The sequence below is a fragment of the Manacus candei genome, unplaced genomic scaffold, assembly GCF_025592945.1.
Source record: "Manacus candei isolate 608988 ecotype Guabito, Panama unplaced genomic scaffold, ASM2559294v1 h1tg000067l, whole genome shotgun sequence".
In the NCBI taxonomy this organism is placed as follows: Eukaryota; Metazoa; Chordata; class Aves; order Passeriformes; family Pipridae; genus Manacus; species Manacus candei.
This window is the reverse complement of record NW_026138115.1, coordinates 4,046,602-4,072,186: the sequence shown is the minus strand read 5'-3', so window position 1 is coordinate 4,072,186 and position 25,585 is coordinate 4,046,602. Positions and strand designations below refer to the sequence as shown.

Genomic DNA, 25,585 nt, shown 5'->3' with positions numbered 1-25,585 from the left:
AGTCTGCTTGAGCTTTCTCGAACACTATGACAAGCTTCACTTCTTTCATTCTTATATATAACCTTTTAATTCCTGCAAAATTTTTATATAATATTCTGGAAGAAAAATTCTGGACAAATCCTGGATGTGAAGTTTTTTTATATATTGAGAGAGTACATAACAGAGTTCTAGTTCTTGCCAGAAACTGGTATTGCAATATACCAGAGTATTGGTATTGCAACAAGGTTTCTTCTGCTAAAATGAACAACTGAAAAAACCCACCAAAAAACAAAACCAACTCCAATTCTCAATTTAAAAAAAAAAAGGACCCCCCCCATCCTTCACAATTACCTTTTATAAGATAAATAATCAAAAAGGGACCCCATAATTTTAATTTCCCATCTTGTTCTCCTTGACAGTGAAATTCTAGCAACACAGGTGAGATTCAGAAAAAAGACAATTTGGACCTGCCAGAAAAATCAGAATATATGCAGAGATCCTGTTTTCCAATCAAGATATTGTCTGCAGAACTTGAATCTGGGGCAAGTTTCTTGGAAAGCTCCCCATTTTGGATGAGGGTTCATCTTTACTTAAAAGCATTGAGGAATCTGCACTCTTTAAAATGCAGCAATTCACTATGCTCTCAAGTGTGGTAGATGTAAAATAGTACACCCTGGGGGTGTAGATCAAAAGCTGTATGTCCCCACTGGAAAAATAACAAACAAAAAAATCACAACTAACCACAAAAAGCCCTTTTACAACACCCCTCCCCAAAAAGCACTTTTTTTAAGGCATAAAATTTTATCTATAGCTATGTCTATCTATATATGTAAATGAAACCTATAAAATCTATATATATTCTTAAAAATGAAACAATGAGCTAGACTAGAATATAGAATGATCACCACATATAATGTCATCTTCTCCATTTTAACTACACAAATAGAAGGAGACATAAAATTCCACATTAGGGGCACCAAGCTACATTATGCCATAACATATTGCAATTCTTTGAAATCAGGTGACCTGATCTTTGTAATCATAACTGTTTGCACTATAGCAAGCACAGAATACTTTTACTTTATTTTAAATTCAAAACTGAGTGATCATTCAATCCAATTTTAACTTTCAGAAGTTAAATATCTAAATTGGATTTTTATGTAATGCACAATTCTGATACTAAACAAAGATACACATTACACATTTCAATGTATCTTAACTTGTGGGTCAAATGTACTCATATTCATAGTTTGGCAAACTTTTCTATAAGCTGTTTGTGTCAAAGTGTGATTAAACAGAAATACACTCCTGAAAGGTGTCAGGAAAAACATGCTATGGTTTTCATATAAAACCCAGAAAAGAGAAAACTCTCAAAATTTAGAACACAAGCAAGATACTGTAAAAGTTACACAATTCCTTCTGCAATCTTCACAGAATGCATGTCTCATATGCTTTCTGATTGTATAACTTTTAAGGTATATTAATTTGCATTATGATAACTGAATATATTAATATAGGAAATGACATATTGTCAGTATTTACTGACATGTAACAATCTTAATTTTTATGTAGTGCACCTGTGTACTACAATTTTTATATGTATATAAAAATAATACAGTATATACAATTTATAACAAATAAATTTTGCTTACAATGTCAACTATGTCTACAGTAAGCCTACCCACCAATGTAATTATATTTTAACATAGATTTTAATTCATTTAATTAGCAACAATGTCTTCAATTTTTTTGAGATTAAAACTTCTGAAATTTTTTGATTTGCCTTTTAAACAAAAATGTGCAAGTACCGAACAGACCGAAAAGCACAGGACTTTGGCAAATAGGCTAGTTCAGAATACTAGTTTTTAGCCCTTGTGTAACAAAATACAACTAAGTTCAGCAAGTTCCATACTACAGATATTTACAGAGAATGTGGTCAGCAAATACTTCATAAATAAAAAAAGAAAAAAATCATATATCACATAATGTCTATTTCTACTTATATGATAACAGTGAAGATATAACTTTATTTTTCAAAATAAACTAAAAAAAACTAATGCGAAATCTAGCTATGGCCATACCATTTTACCTATTTCATTGTTCAAATGTAGCTCTTACCTGTTTCAGGATCACTGAAATCTGGTAATGTAATTGTATTAAGCTGTCGTCTGTCAGCAATAGCTCTGTCTAACAGGCTGCTCCCACGGCCGGAGTCACTGCAGTGAAGTACAGAAATTGTGAGCTATTAAAATATAACATTTTATACCGATATACAAGTTGCATGCTGCCCTACTCCCACAAAGGTTCTTGCTATAAAAGTTCTGGCTATGACCAAATTTAGTACCAAGCACCACTAACCACTCACAGTGCATTAAGCCAGTTGCACTGAAATAGAATCAAGCTGAGCAAAACTAAACCCGTATTTACTTCAGCAATTCTGTTTTCATAATTAATACAACCACAAAGGAAATAATGGCTTTTAATTTGATTCATAACTAACACCTCTACAGAAAGGATCTACTGTGCCTTAAATATTTAAATAATATGAAGTACAGCTATCACAGAAAGCCGAGAAGACAGATGTAAGTTTGAAAATCCATACTTCTCTCAGATTGAAGAGAAACACTGAACTCAGGACATCTAATTTTTGGTAAAGATGTTATAAAGATGCCATAACTTCACATAAAAAAGCATCACAATTATCTCCAGAGTTGTGGGGCGGGCTGCCTGTTTTTTGATTTTTTTTTTTTAATATAGGCACATTTGCATATTAACTGCCTAATGTTGAATTTGATTCTAACAGCATAGTAGGAACATTTTGAACACTTCTAACATCTAACAGCCTATGCAGTAGCAGTGATTTTCACTCATTGCACCTGTGGACAAATGCACTTAATTTCTATATTAGCTGTAACTCAGTATCTGCCCCTCAGGTTTCTTGTTAATATGCTTGCTGGAAAACTAATAGCTCCTAGAACTACTATTAAAGATTCAGCAGAAGAACAGGGACTGAAGAACTAAGTGCTCTTTCTCCTCAAGATGAGGCGAGTACTGAGACACTTTGTCAGCAAAGTGTGAGGAAGCACATATGGGCATTCCTTCTTTAATATACTATGCTTAATAAAGTAATTTCATTTTTAGGATTGTAAATCTGGTACTACTCACTATCAATGAATATCTTTTTAAAAGTCTCATTAAAAAAATAGAGAACAAAGCACCCCACCAACATTAATTAAGCTTTAAAGCAACTGAACTGTTAGCCCAGCTTTGCAGAGTGCAAACTTTCGTCTGATTCTCACTGAAGAGAAAAACCTGTACAAAACTCCTAGTTTAAAGTAAAGCCTGAGAAACTTTAATCTAAACTGCAAGACTGGAATTCAGCACATCTCTTCATCTGCCTTAATTTAACAACACCCTCCTTACAAATTTGAACTGAGAGAAGGTCAAGAAGCCCCTCAATAATTCCTTAGAGTAGCACACTTCAAAAGTCAGTGAAACAACATCCCCTCTTTCTAACTGCTTCTAACTGTATTACCTAACAGTACTGCAATATTTCCTTACAAAATTACATTATTATAGCAATTCACATGAAATAGAAGGGAACTTTCTTGGACACACACTATCAGCTGAAAGCCAGACTTAGCCTAAGTATCTTCTAAGACCAGCTCTGTCATTGTGGTTTGTTGTGTTTTCCTAATGCAAACTAAGAAGTGGAAAAATAGTCGGATATTTTCTAATGCACTTCAAGCAGCAGGCTGGAGGTACACATTTAAACCTTCCAAGCCTTGCAGCACAAAGTAAGTTTTAAATTCATATTAAGCATCTCATGAGAAAAAAATTTGTATGTCAACTGAAGACAAAATAAAAAATGTTCTAAATCTTAGGATAACTGTGGCATTTGGCCCTCACTTTGTGTGGTACATCTAATTATTTGTAATTTATTTTTATTATTGAAATATTATTGAGGGCATTGAACCCAAGTTTATTGCACAAAATCAGATGAATTGAAGAAGAAATATTTAATGTAAACCACAGCTTATCAAAAAAGTGACTTCTTATCTCATTGGGAAAATGAGACACCAAAATTAGTTTTCAGTCCAAATCAGAATAGAAGAAGATACTTCAAATAAGCATAACGGAGATTTAAATCTTTGACAAACAACATTCCAAAAAGGTTTAAAGTTATTAAAAGACCTTTTATTATTGGCTTAAAGAACTATTAAAAAAAATTTCAATTATTTCCAGTGGGAGACATTTTCAAATGGTACTTTGCAGCAAAATGAAGTGCATGTTAAAATTGCAGAATTTGGAAAATTTAACTTTTCACAACAATCCTGCATCATCATTCTTCAGTATATCAGGAGTGCAGTCCGGTGAACAGAACTTCTCAGTCACATTTCAGACCTCAGTGAGAATTGTTATCCCAGTCTGACCAATCTGGATCACTGTAATACCATATGAAGTTATTCAGCCCTTAAATTTCACACAGATGAGCCAAAGAAAGATTACAATTCAGTATCTTTATTCACTGTTTGATATAACTCTGAATGTGTCATTTAGAAAACCCGTCTCCTTCCATCATGACACTTATCCACAGTTCCTGTCCATTCCATTCCTAACTTGATTTTAACGCATCACCAGAGCTTCAAGAAAAGATTTAAATGTTAAGATAAAAAAAAAGCAGAAAAACTATCAGATGCAAAGTAGTTCTTGTTAATTTTTCCACTTAGATGTTCTTGAAGAATGGCGATGAGAATTAGCAACCACTGCTGTTTGAAGCTGACACAGCCAAGAGTAAATTTTCACAGTCACTGCTGATGTCTGAAGGAGGCATTAAAAGTGTGTTTAACATGGCACAGTAGCTCTTAGCACAAAGACAACAACAACTACAAAGTAATGACAAGCTATGATTAGAGCCCTGATCTCTGTAGAAGATGTCACAGCAGAGAAGGAAGGTGAAAAATTGTGCCAGAGTACATGCAAAGCCTCTCTGAAATTACACAGAAATTTTAACTATTCTGCAAAGCACAGCACTCCGATACTAAACTCTTAACCCCCACTGCCCACACACAGAACCAGCTACCTAAAATAAACCACCACCCACCAAGGTAAAAGAAAAATTTTCTCCCAGGTCCCTGCTGCTCGTTCAGTGACTTTGACTTGAAACCGACTGAGCTCAAACCTTCCTGGTTGCTGACATACTTGCTTTCTGTACCCTGAGGGATGCTCCCTGTTCCACAAGGCAGTATCGGTCTCTCTCAATGTGCTCCGAGTGACTCGAATCCCTTCTCAGGCCTTTCCTGCCACACCTTCCAAACTTTCCTTCTCCCAACTGCTCACTAGCTCATTAAGGAGAGAAGCAATTGTCCCTCTTCAGTCATTAGGTCAGCTCTCTCAATCTTCTTAAAGAGTTTCATGTATTTACATAACTGAGATCAATTTAGAGGAAAAAGTGAACAGCCAATGTTCATCATACTGCTACACAGGTATCTGATGCCATCTGGTACAAAGTTCTTCTGCTGTAGCATCTCTTCTTCAGAAACTGTCAACCCTTCAAACGACCAAATAGCAGAAAATCCTGCCTGTCCTCTTCTTCAGGTACTCGATAAACATGTTGAATAGTACCAGCATGGATTTCTGCTAAGTGGCCTTTCCATTTATTTCACAGCTTGCTAAATATATATGGCAAAGGACCTCCACAAAAACATTTTGGAAACCCAAACAGGACTATAACAACTTATCTACTGGTAATGCCTTTGAAGACCTAAATAGGTTCATAAGCAAGACCTCCTTTAAAAAAAAAAGCCATGCTAACTTTGCAAGCATATCATATCCATATGAGCTCTGATGTTTTAGTTTTAATTTATGTTTAGTCCTCTTTCATATTATTTAATGAAAATTCTTGAACTATATTTCCACTACAGCAATCTCTCCACTTACCAATATAAAAGACTCTAAAACTCCAAATTGGGAAAAAAACCAAGACCATACAAGTACGTTGAGAATGGATGAGTTACCCAATCTCTCTAAGCAGTGCTCACCTCTGCAGAATTTACTAGCTTTGGCATACCTTACTTCATAGAACCCTGGGTACTTCTACATGACCACCAACTGATGTCTTTGCACTTCATCCCCCAGATTCCCAGAGGATTAGTTTGTTCATATGAAATGCCAGATCAAGCAAATGCAGGACTGCTAACCTAATATTGCCCTGCTGAGCAGGGTAGTGAGCAGCCTAGAATTCTACAGCATCTTACCTTGGGTTAGTGAGATTGTAGCAGGATTTCCAAATCTGGAGCATGTGTTTACACGTAAGGAGTGCTTCATCTGGGCCTCTGCACAGAGACTCCAATTTGACTTTTGTAAACAGTAATCTAGTGAAAAAGGAAATTAAAAGAGAAAGAAAAGAGATTCCCATTCAAGCAAAACATTTTTAAAGATAGTCAACATCACACTAAACTGGAGGAAACATAATTTCAAATATAGTCATAACTTAAGTAACAGTTTAATGAAGTAATTACATAAAGTCAAATATGTAATGTCACCAAAGTAACAGTGCTTTTTACATGATGGCCTTTTCCACTGGACAGAAAGAACAGTTGAGAAGACAATGTAGCTTAGTGAAATTATCAAGAGCACTAAGAACAGTACATCACACGCTGAACAGTGACATCCATCCCTGCCCAGGGGCAGCAGTGGGGAAGGAGGGATTGGAACTAGATGATCTTCAAAGTCCTTCCAACCCAAGCCATTCTATGCTCTATGTCTTCACTAAAAAAAAAAAAAAAAATCTTTACTACTTTCATGAGAAAGGACAGTATTTTGCATTAACTGGCCTCAAATGACAGTAATCTAACATATAACCCACATAAGAAAATAACTTGGTACTGATGCAAGTTACTTCCCTATGTTATCAAGTTCTCTTACAGGAAAATGGAAGAGGCTATACTGAGGAAGATACCACTAGACCAGACAAGATTCAAGAGAACTAGTCAGCATTGGTAAAGTCAACCAGAAAACATAGCTCCACTATACATTATGTTGACATCAGCAGACACAAAAATTGATATTTGATTTCAATTTTGAACATTTACAAGTGAGAGTCTGAAGACAGCACAGCATCCATCAAATATGCAGCAAACCATTCATAATGGATGCAAACATGCTTGCCAGAAGTCACTATAAATTAATTCTGATTTCAAAGTTGATGTTTCTAATAGCAGCAAGATAAATAAAGTGCACAGCCTCATAAGATGACAACTGCATATTCCTCTTATATTCCATGTATCCCGTTGAAGGTTCTCCACAGAGGCTGACTTAGACACCTTCCTGGATATTTAAAGAATATAAATGCAATGTGATAATAAAGGAGCTAGTCAATTGGTATGCACATTTATAGGAGCCCCAGCATCTGGGAACAGAGAATACACTAGAAAAATACTAATTTAAAAGCAATTTTTAGTAAATTGCAGGATTAAAGAGCACAAAGCAGGAGGAGAGTATGGATATAAAACTGTTAGCCTACTTTCCCTTTTTAAACCCAGGTGTACTTTGGCATTTTGTTCCAGTGCAACCTTAATCATAACAAGTGAAAAATTTATATGATTGCTCATATGGTTTGTGTGGGAAGACTGAGAAGGGCGTAGAGGGTGGGCATGTGTGAAAGCTCAGAAGTTTCTTATCCCAAACACCAACTTTTTGAGGTTGCTAATAGTAATTGCAAACTGCCAGAGAGTTTTCTCAAGAATAAGAAATTATATCAAGTGCCTCAGCAAGTTACAGTAGCCAAAGCTTTAGCGTTGCACTGAACATCCTCTGCAGAAACTACCCAGCATGTAAACCTAAAAATGAATCACACTACCTTAAGTGTACAATATGTGTGTTGTGGGACTGGGGAGGAAACGAAAGGCAGGTCACTGAGTTAGTTTAAGAAAATGAGCACCTGTAGATAAGCCAGGTAAATACAGTCATATGCAGTCTCACTTGATGTCTTGAAAGAATGCAGAACAAAGTAATCAGTTACAATAGTTTAGCTTTCTTCCTATTAGTGAATTGGATTTGAGCATACAGGGAGCTATATAGATAATTTAAAGTCATATTTCATTTGGCAGAGATGTACTCTCTAGATATTAGTTTAACTGTGACTGTATCACTGCAAGAAAAAAAGTCAAGGTCTGTCCATCACTTTACTGAAGAGAGAAGAAAAATGACAAATAACATCCTCCTTCCCTCATGCTCCCCTCCATCTATTTTACCCTTAACACATGCACACAGTTCCCTCACCAAAGAAGACCTTTGCCTCAAAATCCAAACCCAAAATCACAGGAATCTACCTTATACAATCCCTCTCCTGTTTCTCTGTATGTAAAAGACAGTACTTTTTACATTTTGAAGAGCCTATAGAAGTTTATTTTTTTAAATCTGTGATCATAAAGCACTTTACAAAAGTTATGGAACACAATCAATTCAGAAGCACTGAATTTGCAAGTCATTCTAGAGTCAATAATCATAATATATACCTTATTATGTACAGTTTACAGATAAGACTGAATTTACATTAACAGTCTTCAAGCATTTAAGATGTTCAGGAATCGTGTAGCAGAGAGAAGGTACAGGATCAGTAATACACTAAGATTTAGCATGCAAGATATAAAAGCAAAAATGAAGCAGGAGATAGAAAGGGAGGGGATTTTATTGAGAAAGTACTTAAAAACACATGTAAAAAATAGCAGGAGTCTGTACAACAAAAATGTTGGAAGTTGGGCTACTAGTGCAGGATTCAATGTCAAGATAGCAGAAGACAAATATACTTGTAAGAATTAAAGCAACACAGGAGTTTGGTGCTTCCAGATGCACTTAGTACACATGCAACATCATCCCTGTTTCTTGTGCATTATGACAGTAAACATACTGGATTGTTGCACATTTCCCAAAATGCAAACAATAAACAAAGTATGATGAAAAAATATTCACAATTCTAATAAAGAAATGCTAGGGAATTGTATCTAGTAAGGAACAAATGAAGTACATTGGTGTGGGATTAAACCAAAAATAATCTTTTGAATAGAAAAGGTTGCATTTATAAAGCCACACAGAAAACTTTCCTGGATCTAAAAAATATTTGGACTATAAATCTTAAAAGAACTAAGACACTTCAGAAAACTGAAATGGGATGTTAATAACAAAATGAAAACCTGCCAACTTAACAAATGGGGGAAGGAAGGGAAGGGGAAAGAAGCAATGGAAAGGAGGAATACCATCTGACAAACTGGTCTCCCAAATTAACTTAATTTTTTCAAGTTCCCCTGAAACATGGCTGGAGGTATGAGCACCTCAGGGACAAGTATTACCAGGAAGGCTTTAGAAACCAAGAGGTAGAACATTTGAAAAAAGCTTTTCTGAAAGATCAGCTTCAAGCATCTGTGGAAACAGCTCTTCTGGAATACAGCCCGCATTAGTAACACAGAGAATTTTAACCTTTACAAGGAGCTTTTCACACCGGGTTTTGATACACTGTTAAAAATTATGAAGAATGGATAAAATCTACAAAGTGATAGGATGATTAAAATTAAGCTGTACATTTAATGAGTATCATGAATTATCTGTTCATGTCAGTTTGTGAGAGTCTGAAGTTTAAGCTAGTGGCACATGGTGACAGAGTAACCTTGACATAGTGGAACAGCAGTTGACTAAGAATGCAAGTACTGAGGAAAAGACAATTTCAAAAAAGAAATTAAGAGTAGGACAATGTGTGTCAGAGACCTGTCAAACTGGAATAAATGTAACAAATAAGAACAGAAATTTGCTTGGGTCAAATCTTCTGGGTTAGGAAGTAGGTAAAACAGGTTCTTTTAAAGACCTACTAATCAGGCATTTGTGCCAGCATCAGTATCTGATATGGATGCATATTTTTATCATCAGCTAAAATTAAAGTGAATTCTATCATTTTAGGAGACTAATTACCCAGACACAAAATGGAGAACAAATCAAACTCTTAAGTGGAAAGGCTTGGTTATTCTTGGAGTTAATAGCTGATAAATTTATGAAATAGCTACTGAAGCAGCAAATGACTCCATTACTTCAAGACTGTTCTCACTAACTAATGAGGACATTATAAAACAGCTGCTGATAATCTAATCCATATATTACTGGATATTTATTTAAATAAAGAATGAAAAATCCCAAAGGAGTTTATAACTAGGTCTTTGAATTTCACTGTCATACACCCAAATTATTTGATAGCAAAGTTTAGCAAAGATATCCAGAATGCAGCAGAAGCCTGGTGTTTAACACAAAGATGTTAAAACATTTAGGGATCTGTATCTCAAGTTGAAGGGGTAAAACTCCCTGTGTGACAAGCCAATCACTGATTAACGGTGAGCAAGTAAGACACAGAAACATGCAGAGATCCTATCAAGAATAGCAGGGGACAGGCAAGGGAGAAAAAAAATCAGCACAGAAAGCCACATCTTAGGTACCTAGTAAAAAGCAACGCTAAACTACACCTGAACAGGTTATTATTATATACAAAAGTTATAGTCTTTTAAGGTTTTTTTGTATTTAAGTAAGAAAAAAAAGAAAATGTGCATACTAAACAGGGACAGGGGGATGAAAATTAAGAATATTCAGGAATTAATCCCCAACCTCCACCACAATCCTTACCTATGTTGTCTCAGATATGAGAACTATAACAAATGGAGAATAAGAATGATTAAAGACTGATCGATGACTAAAGTTAAAGCAGTAAAAAATAATCCATTTTTCAGAATTATGGAAACAGTGGCAGGTAAGATTGTCTTTTCTAAAGTAAAAACTTTAAAGAAAGTACCACTTCTGTAACGACTGGGGAACAGCAACTATATTGCCAATGCTTTTGTCAAGAGGAAAGGAGTATTAGATAACATCATTAATGAAAAAAAGGGTTATTGTTCAAGTTTAATAAAGAGATTGTACCAACAACCTGTGTAACAGTTATTCCAAACCAGAGCTACCTAACAGCTGGGTTCATCAAGGTAAGACAGCTGTGAAGAGGCCAGATGCAATTCAGAAAGACACAGTGCCATTGTACAATACCCCAGTGAGACCACATCTGGAATGTTATATGTAATTCTCACTGTAAGAGTCAAAACCACACACATGAGGAATTTCAAATTAGAGCAGCCGCAGAGAAAGGCTGCAAGGGTGATCTAGTGACTGGAAACTGCAGAGTAGGAAAAATACTTCATTTAGTTAGTCTAGCAAAAAAAAAAGCCAAGAAGAGGTACAAATTCTATCTATAATTACAGATGAGACAAGCACCATGAAGGGAAAAGAATAATTTATCTAGAGGATAATGTTTCCACAAAAATGAGTATATATAAAGGCCATTCGGACTATTAAAACATTAAGAGTGGAAATTAGGTCTCAAGATTATAAATAAAATTGTAGAAAAACTGCTTTCTCACAGTTTGTTTTGGATAGACTGTAGAAGAGGTGGAGCAAATAACCTAACTTCTTAAAATACAGCTGATTAGTTCATGGGAAAAAAAAAAGGAAACAAAAACCAAACAAAACCAACTCCCTCCCCAAAAACTAAACCACACAAAAAAACCCCTCACCAAGTCTAATCATATGACTTGTCAAATCTTAGACTAACTAGTTTGACAAATAAACCTTTTTTAACAGACAACGTAGGCTTCCTTTCATAAGATCTGAATTTAAAGGAAAAAATAATTATGGTGATGTAAAACTTACATTTACATGCATATTTCATACAGTTTAATCTCATTTCTGTAACAAACTGTCATAGAGTCAATTGCTTGTGCAAATTAAATCAGATTAATGCTGGGACCCCACAGAGTAACTGAAATGGGAAAGCAGTACACAGAATGCACAAAATGAATTAAGCTGGAACAAATATTATTCAATAGTGATTATCTGTAAGAATCTAAATCTATTCACCTTTCTAAATAAAGTGTTAGCAAGTCATTTCTTGCACTCGACAATTACATATATAGGAAAAACCTCTGATGACTGTTACAGGAAACAGAAAACAAATGAGGAAGTAGGAAGAAGCCAAACCTTGGCAAGTTCAGTTTTGCTATGTCAGTACATTCTATCAGCAACTGCCCTTTTAAAAATCTTGTAATTACTCATAAATAAATGGCTCAGAAGAAAAAAAGTTAAAATTAGAAGAAAATCCTAAAGTTCCCAGTGTTTATTTCATCCACAGTTCAGATTTTAACAGTTTACTGTCTGCAAGTTAGTAGCTTCTTTTAGAAGGAGGAGCTAGGGCTGACTGCTTTAAGATCCTTCACACGGGAATTTCAATTGAATGCAAAAGGACTCTTAATTTACATGTAATATATCCTCCTAATGAAAAGATCCTTATAAAGCACAGTAGGAAACTTTGCAAACAAACTGTTCAGCAGCATGGCTTAATAGCTGTCAAGCCACATTTCTTTTTAAAATCACAATATATAGTTATTGGAACAAATACAGCCTTTGCAATCTATATGTGGAAACACATCCTAGAAATAACTAACCAAGAAGCAAAGAAGACTGTCAAAAGACAGGTAGTTGAATATAAGTCCCCAATGAAGTCATTATGCTCAAAATAATTAACACAATCCTTTCCAAAAGACACGATGCAGGTGATTCTCTGTAGTAATAAATGATATTGAAATATTTTTTGCACTTGTTCGCATGTGATAAAAACTGGTTACAGTGCCACTGAAAGGCCAGGGCACATGTCTTTACTGTCAGCAAGTATGGTGACATTCTTTTCAGAAAGGACGTTTGGAGGTGGTCTTATTACAGAAGCCGGCATCAAGAGTATGAAGTTACCAGTACTACAGAGGGCTTGACAAAGAATAATATAAAAATCAATGGCTGGAAACCAATACGGGATCAATTCAAATTAAAAACAAAATTGCAGTCTTAATGAAGAGTGCAACTGAAACAAGCTACCACGTGCTGCAATGGTTTCTCCAGGTTTTGCTGTGTTCTTATCACGATCAAATGTTCTCTGGAAGGTAAGCTTTAGCTCAACCTTTATTAACAGAAAAAGTGAAGTAAAGTAAATTTAGGGACTTCTAATATATAGACAGTCAGGTGTTTTAAAAATTGATCTTCCTGGCTTCAAACTATGAATTCAACCATTCAGTCTTGACAGCTGTCCCTTTAACACCTGCTGTAGAAAGCTTACAGCTTCACATTACTCAACTCCCAAACATCTGCCTGATCACCAAAACACAAAATGACACAATTGCAAAAATCTATCTTACAGGGAAAACAACAACATGAAACTAAATAGAATATGAAAGAATACAGTTTTATAAAGGATTTATTTACATGGTCAGTGATCTTAGATGCAACACTTCTATCACCATGATAATCAAAGTACAGTAAGAAACTTATGGAGGTGTCTGCTGCAATTGCAAACTGAACTGCTGCACAGTCTACTCCACTTTGAGCATTCAAGAAAAGTTTTATTATCAGGAAAGATACAAGTAGTTCATTATAAAACATCAAAAATCATCATTTTTAAGTACCTTGAAATCACTGTATGCCCAACACAGGCAACAAGAGGTCATGCAAACAAATCTAGTTTTTGTAAAAACTCCAGAAAATCATTCAACTGAAAAAAAGAACTCCTAAACTGTTTCTCAATCAGTCACCAAACCTTCTCCAAATTTGGCTGCACAGATCCCAAGTACTGGGAAGCCCATACACGTATAGAAAAATGGATGAAGTAAAAATGGACTGTTCGGATTGCTAACTGAAACATGACTCTCAAACAAGCAAAAGAAGGAAAAGAAATCAGCCCTCAAGCCCCAAAATAAGACAATTTTGTGAAAATCATGAATAGGTATACTTGCTGTGCATTTGATGGCCTTTCTTGCACCCTTTGAAATATTATTCCTCATATATTTGTTCATAAAGCAGTTAGTCTTGTGAGTTTGGTGTAGTGTATGTAAACAGTATTCCATATTATGAACTCAACGTCCCTAAGAAAATGTAAATCTGTAAACTATAATAAAGATAGTTTCTGACTAAAGCCAGAACAAATTAGTTATACTTGAAAACTTTTTGTTTTCCTGCCTTGAATACCCTGCAGCAGCCAGCTCATGACCCAAACTGGGACTCTTTCAATCAAGTTTCAAAGAAGAATCTACAGCCTAGCAACTATAATTCAGGGATAAGGCCCTGAGGCCAATGACCAATTTGTTATATAAAGTAGTATCTACCAACAACAATGTCTTTTTAATGAACCATTCAGTAAAAGCATATAAGAATAACCATAGGAGAAGGGGAGTTAGAAGAGCCCAGAATAAAAAAAAACATAAGCAAACCATACTGTCTCTCATGACTTACAGAAAAATAATTCCTGAGATCTAATTCATATAACTCCCAAGATAAACAGGATCAAAATGGAATCGATTTGAAAAAGTATGTTGTCAAATGTTGACAAGACTGTATACGCAACCTATGGCAAGCACAGCACATCACTACTTCTTATCCAATCTTATATCACCATCCTTTCCTCAAATAATTCCCAGTGCTCTATTTGTCAAGAAAAAACCCCAAAACACAAAAGCTTAAGTTTTACCAGCACCACACACTGCAGTGCAACTATAACCCACCTTGGGAAAGCAGAATACCATACTATTCCCTTTAGTTGATAAATATCCTTGCGTCCCACAAAACATCAGTGTATGTATCATCCTATATTGCCTCTACCAATCAGCTCTTCTTTTATGCCCACCTGAACAGCTCCCAGAGGGAAACAGGTTTGTTATTCAATGAACTGAGAGAGATGTTAAAAGGCCCTTTGATTCTAGGAAATCTAATGTAGCTCAATAGAGCCCTTGAGGGTCAGGAAGGAAAGGATTTAATAGTTTTCAGAGGAATGACATATTGGCCTGATGATTCTGTGAAATATTCTCAGAGCAAAAAAACTGCCATCACACTTCAAGAAATGTAAATGTTTAAACTGTGAACTTAGTCTTCAGTTGTCTTCAAACCTGTTACCATATGTCTTTCCTTTTTGAGTGTACTTAACATTAAAATAACATGCTTGCACTTCTGAAATAACCCATCTGTTGTTCCCTACTTCTGCTACTTTAAAAGCTTGTCAGATGCTCTCCATTACAGTTCCAATTTTCAGCATAAAATTAGCAATTTACTATTTATTTTGCCTAATTACACTAATTTCAGGCACTATATTCATCTTGAAGTGCCCCAACACTTGAAATAATGAGGGAACCCCAGTCAAGATTAAGAAAACAATATCCCTAGTATTTAATTAAGAAACCTAACTCTGTCTCCCTTGACTGAGAATCTAATTTTGACTAACCATGAATTAGAAACAGATAGAAGTGTTTTTTCAAGATTTCACATCATTCAAAAGACCACTAAGATATAAATTCCTTGTAACAAGCAGATAAAAACAGGGAAGAGTCATACAAAGGAGTTTGTAAATAATGCTCCTCAGGTAATCACATATATACTATATATATTGCACAAGGTTTACAAGCCAAATATGAACCGATGCAACACAACCACCATTACCTTGCATATCCTTGAACACACCCTCAGACTGTAATGCACACCTCTGGGAATGCCTATACATTCAGAGGAGGAAATCAGTGGAATAATATAGTCCATTTCTGATGGACTGTTAATAAATGGATCATTTGCAGCAGCTGACCAGGGCACACCTAACACCTCAGGCTACAAGCTGGGCGTTAAAGAAACCCTTTGAGGCAGGGGAGTGTTTCTTGTCTTCACACCAATGACTCAGCTGTGATAACTCCCCTCTGGGGAAGCATGAGCACGTTCACACTCAGCCTGGGGGTTGTCTCTGCTAATGGGCAATACCGGACTGGTGTAATACGCAGCTACAACAACCTAGACCATCAAAGATTCCAAAACTATCCCATGACTCACAGAGCCAAATCACCCATTGTGAAACTCTCTGTCCTGTAGGGAGGTACTGGGCATTCCCACCTGAACCTAAGCATATATTGGGACTTCTGGTACCACTCATAAGATCCTGAGGAGAACCAGAACTTTAACAGGACTGCAACTGCCACTCTTGACAAGACTGTGATCATTACTTCCACAGAACTGCGACCATCAGCCGGACCAACAGGTTTCCTTTCCTTTTACTTTGCACCCAGGGGGCCACGTGGTGCTCAGCACAGGGTTTGATGAACACCATTCTGTTCTTGTCCGAGGGTGCAGGGTTACACATCTGTCTTTGGGGGTTAAAACCAGTTTTTTCTCTGTACTGTATCACTGTATTTATTGTAATCCTTTTAATAAATAGTAACTCTGACTTGTAATCTCTCTTGAGGTGGGTTCGTTTCTCCCATCGGTTTACTTTTAAACCAGCACAGGAGTCTAACAGGAAATACAGAGAATACCAAGAAAACTCTTGTAGTATTTACTTATTAGGATTGCAGACATAACTGAAAGATAAAGCATAAAGATAAGTGAAGTGTTTACAAAAGCCAATAAAGCACCACAGTTGAATAATCAAATGTTTCAGCGTATTTAAAAACTAGCAAGCTGCAGGGGAACACAAGAGGATCTCTTCCCAATCTGCTAGGAAATACCATTATATTGTTTATAGAAGTTGCAAAATAAGAAAATGGACTCAGTGATACACTAAGCACTTGTGTATATGCACATACACAGAGCACCAGATACAGTGTTCAAGAATAGACTGTAAACCTGAGGTTTTGCTGATAAATCCTTGTAAAAATTACCCAGTTATGTGATGCAATCAATCTAAATTTATATTATTGACCAGATATGTCTGTCTAGCTGTCAGTATCAATTGCAGAGAGCATCCAAGAAATCTCAATCATATTTTTGACTTCTCTGGGAACTTGACGGCACTAAAAACCAGACTCTGAAAGACTTTCTAGAGATATATATAGCTGTGTTGCACCTTGGATTCTTCAGCAATTGCTGCCACATCTGATGGTGATTCCTAATGCCAAGATATTCCTCTCAAATTCCCTGATCTGCACCAGTAGACTGTAACACAGTACACTGTACGGACACAGTGTTTGCATTATACAACAGGACTAATGATTTAGAATCACTATTATGACTCATATGATTAATAATACACACATGCATTAATACAAAGATCAGTATTGTCATGAACAACTTGGGCAACATGTTTAACCAGAGCTGCAGTATAAACAAGTCTGGAAAGGCCATGAACCACATTTGAAAAACCCATAAATACCTTTTGAATGCTCAAGAGTAATTTTAAATGTTTTACTGAATGAACCTTTGGTTTTGCATTACAAAAGAGATTAACGTAATAGGGAGCTCTCCTACAACAATGGGGAATTCTGAAACTACAGTTTCAGACATACTTCTAGACAGTTCTATCTCTGAGAGATACAGCAGCTTTGTCTGTAACTTACACTGCCACTAAGCCGCAGAAAATGAAACAAGGACAGAAGATGACACTCATAGTTCTTTAAGCATATCTCTTTAACAATAATAGGGTACAGAATTAGGTTGCTGATACTTCAATTGCATCTCAAGCTATGACTTGCTGGCATGTCCCTTGGTCCTGAGGAAAGCACAGACAGGTTTAAGAGAGGAACTGCTAGACAGTTCTGAAATCATGAAGCATGTGTAGAAGCCCCTGATAAGAACCAAGCCAAGTCATAGGTGTGTGGATAAAACAGGAAGTGAGAAATAGCAAAAGGTCACAAAAGCATTTACAAAGAACTGGCTGCAAGCCACAGAAGTTCTGAGGAGAGGTGATATCAACAGAAGTCCTGGTCAGATTTATGAGGAAAAAGGCAACAGTACCTTACACAGACAGTCAAAAGGAGAACTGAAATGTCAAGGAACAGGAAGGAAAACCACTGCAATCTCTATTTTCAAACTAATAATTCTTTAAAAAATCCTATTTTTTTTTTGTATGTTGACATAATAACAATTTATGACACAGGCCAGTAATTTTTAAGTTAATAATGAGATACTTCAAAAAAACTGTCTAAACAAGCATGTAGGATATTTGTAATACTATGGATTACAACCTTACTGACAGTTGATAAAGACTGGAAAGTTGGAAGACCAGAAGTTAATGGAAGTTGTCCCTGAGATATTTCACTGTAAACCATTTAATGAGACTTTCACTAAGAAAATAAATTAAAAAAAAAAAAACAAAAACAAAAAAAGTACAGAACCCAAGTGTATTTTAAGATGTCCTCAACATGAAAAATAAACAGAAAGAATAATTTCTTTCTTAAACAAGAGAACATTTACCAAACATGCTTCTTCCCTGTTCACTTGTTTAGTTATCCATCAGCCAGCTTCAGATGACTGGTTATTATCCAGGCAAAACAGGAGATTCTCTGTTATGTATTTTACAGAACACATTCCATACAATATGCATAGAGTTATCTGTAGGATGGAATAAATCTATGCAAGCTAATAGTAAAATCCTGTTTATTCTTCTTGGAATATTGCATAAAAACAGAAGATGCAAACATACTATAAAGCATGCAACAGGGAGAAATTATCTACACAGAGTGTAGAAAAAAAACTATAATAAGATCAACTATACAGGTCTATCCTCCCTTCCAAAGCAATACCTTAATCACTATTTAAAAAGTGTTTAATAAAGAGAGTTGCATTAAATGGGCAGGAGGGAAGACTACTGCAAACAAAAAATAGACTAAACTTCAAATCCATCCCCTCTTGAAATGAATGAGATGAGAATCTAGAAAAATTAAGTATGAGAGAAAGCGCAGAAAGCAAACATGACATTCACTCACATAAAATTTTCTGGATATTCACTCAAGGCCATATCAATGATATTCAAAGCATCATGATAATGTTTCTGGGCTGATAGTAAGAGTGCAAGGAGATGAAGAGAGTTGGCATCATCTCCTTGTAGTTGCAGAGCCTGACGAACATAACCCAAAGCTTCTGGTATCTGATTTGAAAAAAAAAAAAAAGAAAGCGCCACTATTAGAAGTATTGCCTATTACTTGACTGCATATCCATAAAATTTTCAAAATACACATAACATGTAGAATTCTTCACACTCCTGTAAGACACTACTGAGAAGTTTAAAATGGACCTGATGCTCTACAGTAAAAATTAAGTAAGATATATAAAACAGTTCCCTTCAACCCCTTAAAATATTCACTTACTATTCTCTTTCGAGTATTGGTTGTACTTCTAAATGATCTTGAAAATACTTTAATTGTAATGTATTAACTAAAATGTATAGTTAGACAGGAACAGCAACTTTTCTTTACGTAGAATTTCATTATCTCCTCAGCAGCATGTGCTTTTGTTCAAAATAAGTACATTAGGTGCTAAAAATGGAAAATTTAGTTAAGCAGCATGAAAATTTTGGAATTCAGAAATACAGAGTCATAGCCTGCTACTGAAAAATGTTTTGTGCTAATTAAGTGACAGTCCATTCCACACTAATGTGACATAGACCAAAGTTTGTGCTCCTCTGTCAATAGCAATGACAAGTAGTCACCTAGATTGTGTTCAAAAATAAACAACTGTGCTCAAAATTAAAATAAAAGACAACATAGGAAAAGGCTTATCATGATAGATACAAAGCAGTTCCACAATATACAAATCCATGTGATATATGGTAGAATGCCTCAAACATAACAGCTGCACAAATTGGACTAAATTTAACTCTTTTATAGAGTTAAAATATTTTCCAGTTTTCTTAAACACTTTTTTTGTAATTTTGTTCACAATAATCTAATCTCCTAAAGGTACTCAGAAAGGCCACGGATCTCAGCAGATACTCAAGATTTAAGCACTATCAACATCATTAAAGACTAGATTCAGGAGTCCCACTCTCCAGGATCTGAGCAGAGATTACACATAATAGGTAGAAACATGGTAAAAACTGACTTTTTTTTCTTGCCATCTAGCAACATAAATGCTGAAGTAAGTGGATTTACTTATGTCTTATTTCTGATCCTAGAGCTGGAAATACAGGCAGAACTCTGGAGAAATCTATAGATAAGACTGAAGGTGTTTGGAGAGAGCATTTCAGGGTTTTTCTCTCATATATGCATATATGCACAAGGAAACCAGGTTTTTATTGAAGAAATTTTTACCTGTATCCATCAACAGATAGAAATTCTAATCCTCATATGACAGCATGATGCTGCACTTTTAAAACAAAACTAACCTGTCTGGATATGGCAAGCTGGAGTGCCAAGTAAAATGCTGCCAGATGATCCGTTGGAGACAAACTGTGAGCCCTTACAAATAAAGAAACAAAACAAACAACAGTGAGTTTTGCCCCTGTTCAGACAGGTTAGACATACCTAAAAATGCATATATATTCATTTATTCATATTCAGATCTCTTAACTACCAGTATGCTCATATTTTGATAAAAGCGGTGTTCATTCAGCAACTTTTCACATACTTCTTAATCATCCATGATTTAAAGGAAGCACTTTGGGACATTAAAAGTAATTTTTAATAGAAATTAATTGTGTAATTTCAGTATAAATCTTTAAAATGAGCAATACAAAATGATTCTTCAAATATATTGTACTCCGAAGCAAACACTAGATGTAATTACTTAAGAATAATATATAGTTATAATAAAAATTAATTAAGTTTTCTAACAGAAAAAAGAACAAAAAATCCAAATACAAATCCCCCAAAACACCATGCCTTCAAAGAGAAGAATTACATCATCTGCACAAGAAGTACCCAAGTAATCACACTGAATGTGGTTGGATGGTTCTGAAACACAGAACTCAAAGAGGAAGAGTAGTAGCACAGTAGGTCACAGTTTTGTTCATTCCCAGACTCACAAAGTTCAAACATATTTTCAGTCCAGCACAGTAAGCCTCCTAGGAAGCCAGTTAATTCTTGGCTTTAAGTTGCTTTAAGACTAAGTTAGTAGAACATTTTGTTATCACAGAATCATTAAAGTTGGAAAACACCTCTAAGATCATCAAGTCCAACCATCAGCCAGCACAATCATCATGTTCACCACTAAACCATATCTTCAAGTGCCATATTCATATGTATTTTGAACACTTCCAGGGATGATAACTCCAACACTTCCCTGGTCATCCTGTTCCAATACTTGACAACTCTTTCTGTGAAGAAATTTTCCCTAATATCTAATCTAAATCTCCCCTGGTGCAACTTGAGGCCATTTTCTCTCATTCTGTCACTTGTTAATTGGGAGAAAAAACCGACCTCCACCTGTCTACAATCTCCTTCCAGGTCGTTGTAGAGAGCAATAAGGTCCCCCACGAGCCTCCTCTTCTCCATGATAAACAACCCCAGCTCCCTCAGCCACTTCTCACCTGACTGTCCTTCTTGTCCTGAGGGGTCCAAACATGAACACAGAATTCAAGGTGTGGCCTCATCAGCGCCAAATACAGAGGGACAATCACTGCCCAGTCCTGCTGGCCACACTGTTCCTGATACCAGCCAGGATGCCTTTGGCCTTCTTGGTCACCTGGGCACACTGCTGGCTCATGTTCAGCCAGCTGTTGAGCAGCACCCCTGGGTCCTTTTCCACTGAGCAGTTTTCCAGCCACTCTTCCCCAGCCTGTAGCACTGCAGGGGGTTGTTGTGACCTAAGTGCAGGAACCAGCACTTGGCCTTGTTGAATCCCATACCATCGGCATCGGCCCATCAATCCAGCCTGTCCAGATCCCTCTCCAGAGTCTTCCTACCCTCCAGTAGATCAATATTCCCACCCAATTGGTGTCGTTTGTGAAAGACTGAGGGTGCACTTGATCTTCTCATCTGGATCATTGATAAAGATGTTAAACAGGGCTGGCCTCAATACTGAGGGAGAAGACCACTTGTGACCAGCTTCAGCTGGATTTACTTGCTGTGTTGCAATGTAAAAGAGATTTAAGCTGGACAGCTTCTTTATCACAGCATTACAGTAAAAGCCTGCATAAGATCTGACTCATCATGAACCTATGTTTGAAGTTCAGATGAAGAAGTTTATGCTGATGATCTTTTCACAAGTAGAACTTTCATTGACAAAAGCATTGAGATGCAGAAGCGGTTTTTTGATTACTCACTCTCAAAATATTTCTAACTACTGCTGTTGCAAGTAATCCCAGTTATTGAAACACAAAATAACTTTTTCCCATCTTTTTAAAAATTTTGTTTGTTTTCTTATTTTTAATGTTTTGGTCAAATGCACACTCTGAGTCTTATTTATTTTATTATCCTACTGAAGTTGTTCTTGTAATACATCCTACTATTTTCTCCTGTAATACAATCTTTCTGCTTTTTAGCAGGGCAATGTTTGAGTATAAGAACAAAAAAAATTATGGCTGTACCCCAAAATGATGTGTGGTAAGTACTGGGCAGCTAGCCTGGAACTATTTTTTTATTTACATTTGTTTCAATCTTCCAGAATGCTCATTTAGAAACAGGATGTGTAATAATCATCTTTGGAACATCTAATGAGTCGTCTCCATTGGGATGAAGTAACAAAATTGACCTTCAAATCATTACAATCACAAAGAGATCCTTCTGCTTCTGACCTGTGCATTTCTGTCTTCCCGAATCCAAAGAGCTGTACAGCTTCTTCAGTTTAGCAACTACACCCAGCACGCTTTAAAGTAGTTTTAAGTTATTAAGGGACAGTCTTATATTTGGTAATTTCACCTCTAAATTGGAGATTAGAGGCACAGGTAAAGCCTGTCCAGGACCAGCCCTTTTTAAAATTTAAGTTTACAAATGAAGTAATACTGAGAGAGAACAAGAGATTTTAACTTAGAGGGTACTTGTTCAGTCACCCAAGCTCCAGATAGTGAAAGAATAAAGCTGTTACTATCTATCTACCATTTGGTGAGTTCTGTGAAACTTCAATTCACACCAACCACAGGAAAAGCACTGAAAGTCTTCCAAATTTAAAAAAAAAAGTCAGTCAAACACCCACTCAGTACTGTGTGAAGACAGTAACAAGCACCTTCTTGACTGACCACTATCACAAACTGGTAAGCCTTGAAATTTGGCTCAGACAAGGGTCCAAAACATAACCATATTTCTTCAGGGCAAATATGTCTTCAGGAATTGGTTCTCAAGGTGATTAAAAAAATCCACAAAAAAAAAAAATTAAAGCAAATGGCACATCAAAATACTCAGTCCAGTATAGGCTGCTCGCTTTATGTAGGAGATGAATGGAGAATTTTAACTTCCATCTCCTAGAAGACATTTATTTTTCAGATGTGGGAAGAGAAAGTGGGTATGACTCTGGTATGTTGAACATAACATACTTATGTTATCAAAGCAAGGAACCAGAAATATTATCAATTATATTGGAGTGTATTTCCAGTACAGCTGATCTATCAGACATAAGTCTCTCTATGAACACAAGTGGGGAAATATGTTAATATGGAGAACAAACTTCTTTAAAACATACTTTTTTTCCATTTTCTTAGAAGGTAGCTATGGGGTTTTTGAGATGCCAAAAGTCTGTTATTTTGGAGGACCAAACCATCCTACTCAAGATTCTGTACGGAGTCCAAGCCATTCACTAGAAATTTCAAAACATATATACCCTGCACATGGGTAAAACCTCTGAAAGACAATTTAATTAGAAGTCTGTGTACAAGTTCATTATGAGAAAGGACAGCTGAAAGGATGACTACATAACTGAAAGGATGACTAAGCATAACTTAACATCAATACCCTGGAACATGCAGTTAAAAATACAAAACATTGTTTCTAAGACACTGTATCAATTAAAAGCAGATGTCACTAATCCTCATGTTCTAAGATCTTCTGTGTATAAATTTATATTCTGATAGTTCTGAAACAGTGATGATTAAGTCAGTAGTGGTAAGAGGGATGGGTGAGGAACTGAGGTATAAACCAGGAGGTAGAACGTTCAGTTACAATGTGGAGAAAGAATGCTGAAGTACTAAAAAAACTAATTAGAGCCACTAAGGAACAAGAAGAGCAAAGACATGTTAAAATATATTTACATACAGAAGAATAGCTAATACAAGACAGAAGAAAGAAGGACCAATATATACCAACCTCGCTCTAAAGTTACCTGCAAAATACTTTTTCAATCCTATTCCTTCAGATACAAAATCACTGCTAAAAAACCAGGACTTCATTTCACATTAATGCACAAATCTGTTTCCCTCCATTTAGGCTTATCTCACCAAAGGAGGGTTTTAAAGGGTATATAAACATAAAAGAGACATATTTAGATGCTGCAGCACTTTTGTCAGCTTTTCCTCAAGATTTGTTTCTTCTATAATTAGGGTAGAGAGTTCTCATTCACCTGCTCATCCTCATTTCGTTTGCAGAGTCAAATCCTTGAGAATGAACTACTGTCATCCCCAAGGGCACTACTTCCATGTAAGATACTTGGAAGACAGGGCATTTGCGCTGTCACTGCCTACACTGTTACATGTCCAGATACAATTTTTAATTTATCCCTAGTTTACTACCTTACTACCTGCAATTTGTCCCTCACCCACAGCAGCAGGGCCTCAATTATTGCTCTGCCACTATGGAGGTAAGTGCAAAAGCCTGCTGTACAACCTGATCAGTGGCTGGCTCTTAGAAACACTATAACATTGAACCATGACTTGAAACCTTACATCACGTGATTTTTCCTTCTAGATCAGAACAGAATATTTGAGCAAATATTTTATACTAGAGAGCAACACAAGTGTCTTTAAAATTAAATAAAAGGAAATCCATAGAAATCAATTTAGGTAATTCTGACAGAAGATGATGGAAATAAATGCTAAAGAAATACATTCTGTACTGAGGAAGGGAGACTCCCAGAGGTGAAGTTGTCATTACATGATCTTCTACAAGTCTCTCTTTTTAACACACAACAAAAGCTTTTCACTACATACAGCAGAGCAAAATGAAAAGATCAACACCCACTCACCTCTGAAATGCAAGAAGAGCCTTTCTCTGCAAGACCTCTTGCATCCCTCGCAAAGATGCTAAAAAGGATATATTGAATCAGTGATATGAATGATGAAGATAATTCATTCCAAACGCTAATTGAAGAAGCTTTAATACATTGACTGAAAAAATGGTTGCGCATAGAAGCTTCAATTTTATGTCTAGCATTCTGCTAGGTAACCTTTTTTAGAGAACATGGGAATTTCCAATTGTGAATGTTTATTCTTATCTTACCATCAGTGGCCTGCAGACTGTAAGTCAATCCCAGTGCCAAGTAGCCTTTTGCTTTGAACTCTGATGTTTTGTCCCCAAGATCAACAACTGCCTTGGCAAATCTTTCAGCTTCTTCCAACTGAAAACATTATAAAACATCCATGTAAGTCTAAAACTAGCTAAATATTACATTACAATGTGAAGAATGCACAAAATGTATTTTATGCACACTGAGGCTGTTAAAATCTCAGCCATGATTGCTTTCAAGGACCATTTCATTTCTCATTAGACTTAGCTGTCCTACTAAATAGTGAGTAAAGAAAACAGATTTTAAGCTGAAACACTCATTCTTATGGTAGAGAGAAACTCTGTCACATAACACACTGTGGTTTTACCTTTTTTCTTTTTTTTTTCTTTCTTTTTTTAATTAAAAAAAAGCATTTCTGGTCCATATA

At 35.9% G+C, this 25,585-nt stretch overlaps 1 protein-coding gene across 4 annotated transcripts in view; it reads right to left on the bottom strand.

Annotated features, from left to right (window-relative positions):
* The window catches only part of TTC7B (tetratricopeptide repeat domain 7B), a 133,895-nt gene that overhangs the window by 44,321 nt on the left and 63,989 nt on the right, over window positions 1–25,585 (bottom strand). For all 4 annotated transcript variants that reach the window (XM_051806603.1, XM_051806600.1, XM_051806601.1 and 1 more), the window contains 6 exons: window positions 25,152–25,269; window positions 24,898–24,955; window positions 20,174–20,246; window positions 18,777–18,937; window positions 6,237–6,353; window positions 2,098–2,195 (listed from right to left, as the gene is read on the bottom strand). In XM_051806603.1, the coding sequence (XP_051662563.1) occupies window positions 2,098–2,195; window positions 6,237–6,353; window positions 18,777–18,937; window positions 20,174–20,246; window positions 24,898–24,955; window positions 25,152–25,269 (625 nt within the window). The remainder of the gene's footprint in view (window positions 1–2,097; window positions 2,196–6,236; window positions 6,354–18,776; window positions 18,938–20,173; window positions 20,247–24,897; window positions 24,956–25,151; window positions 25,270–25,585) is intronic.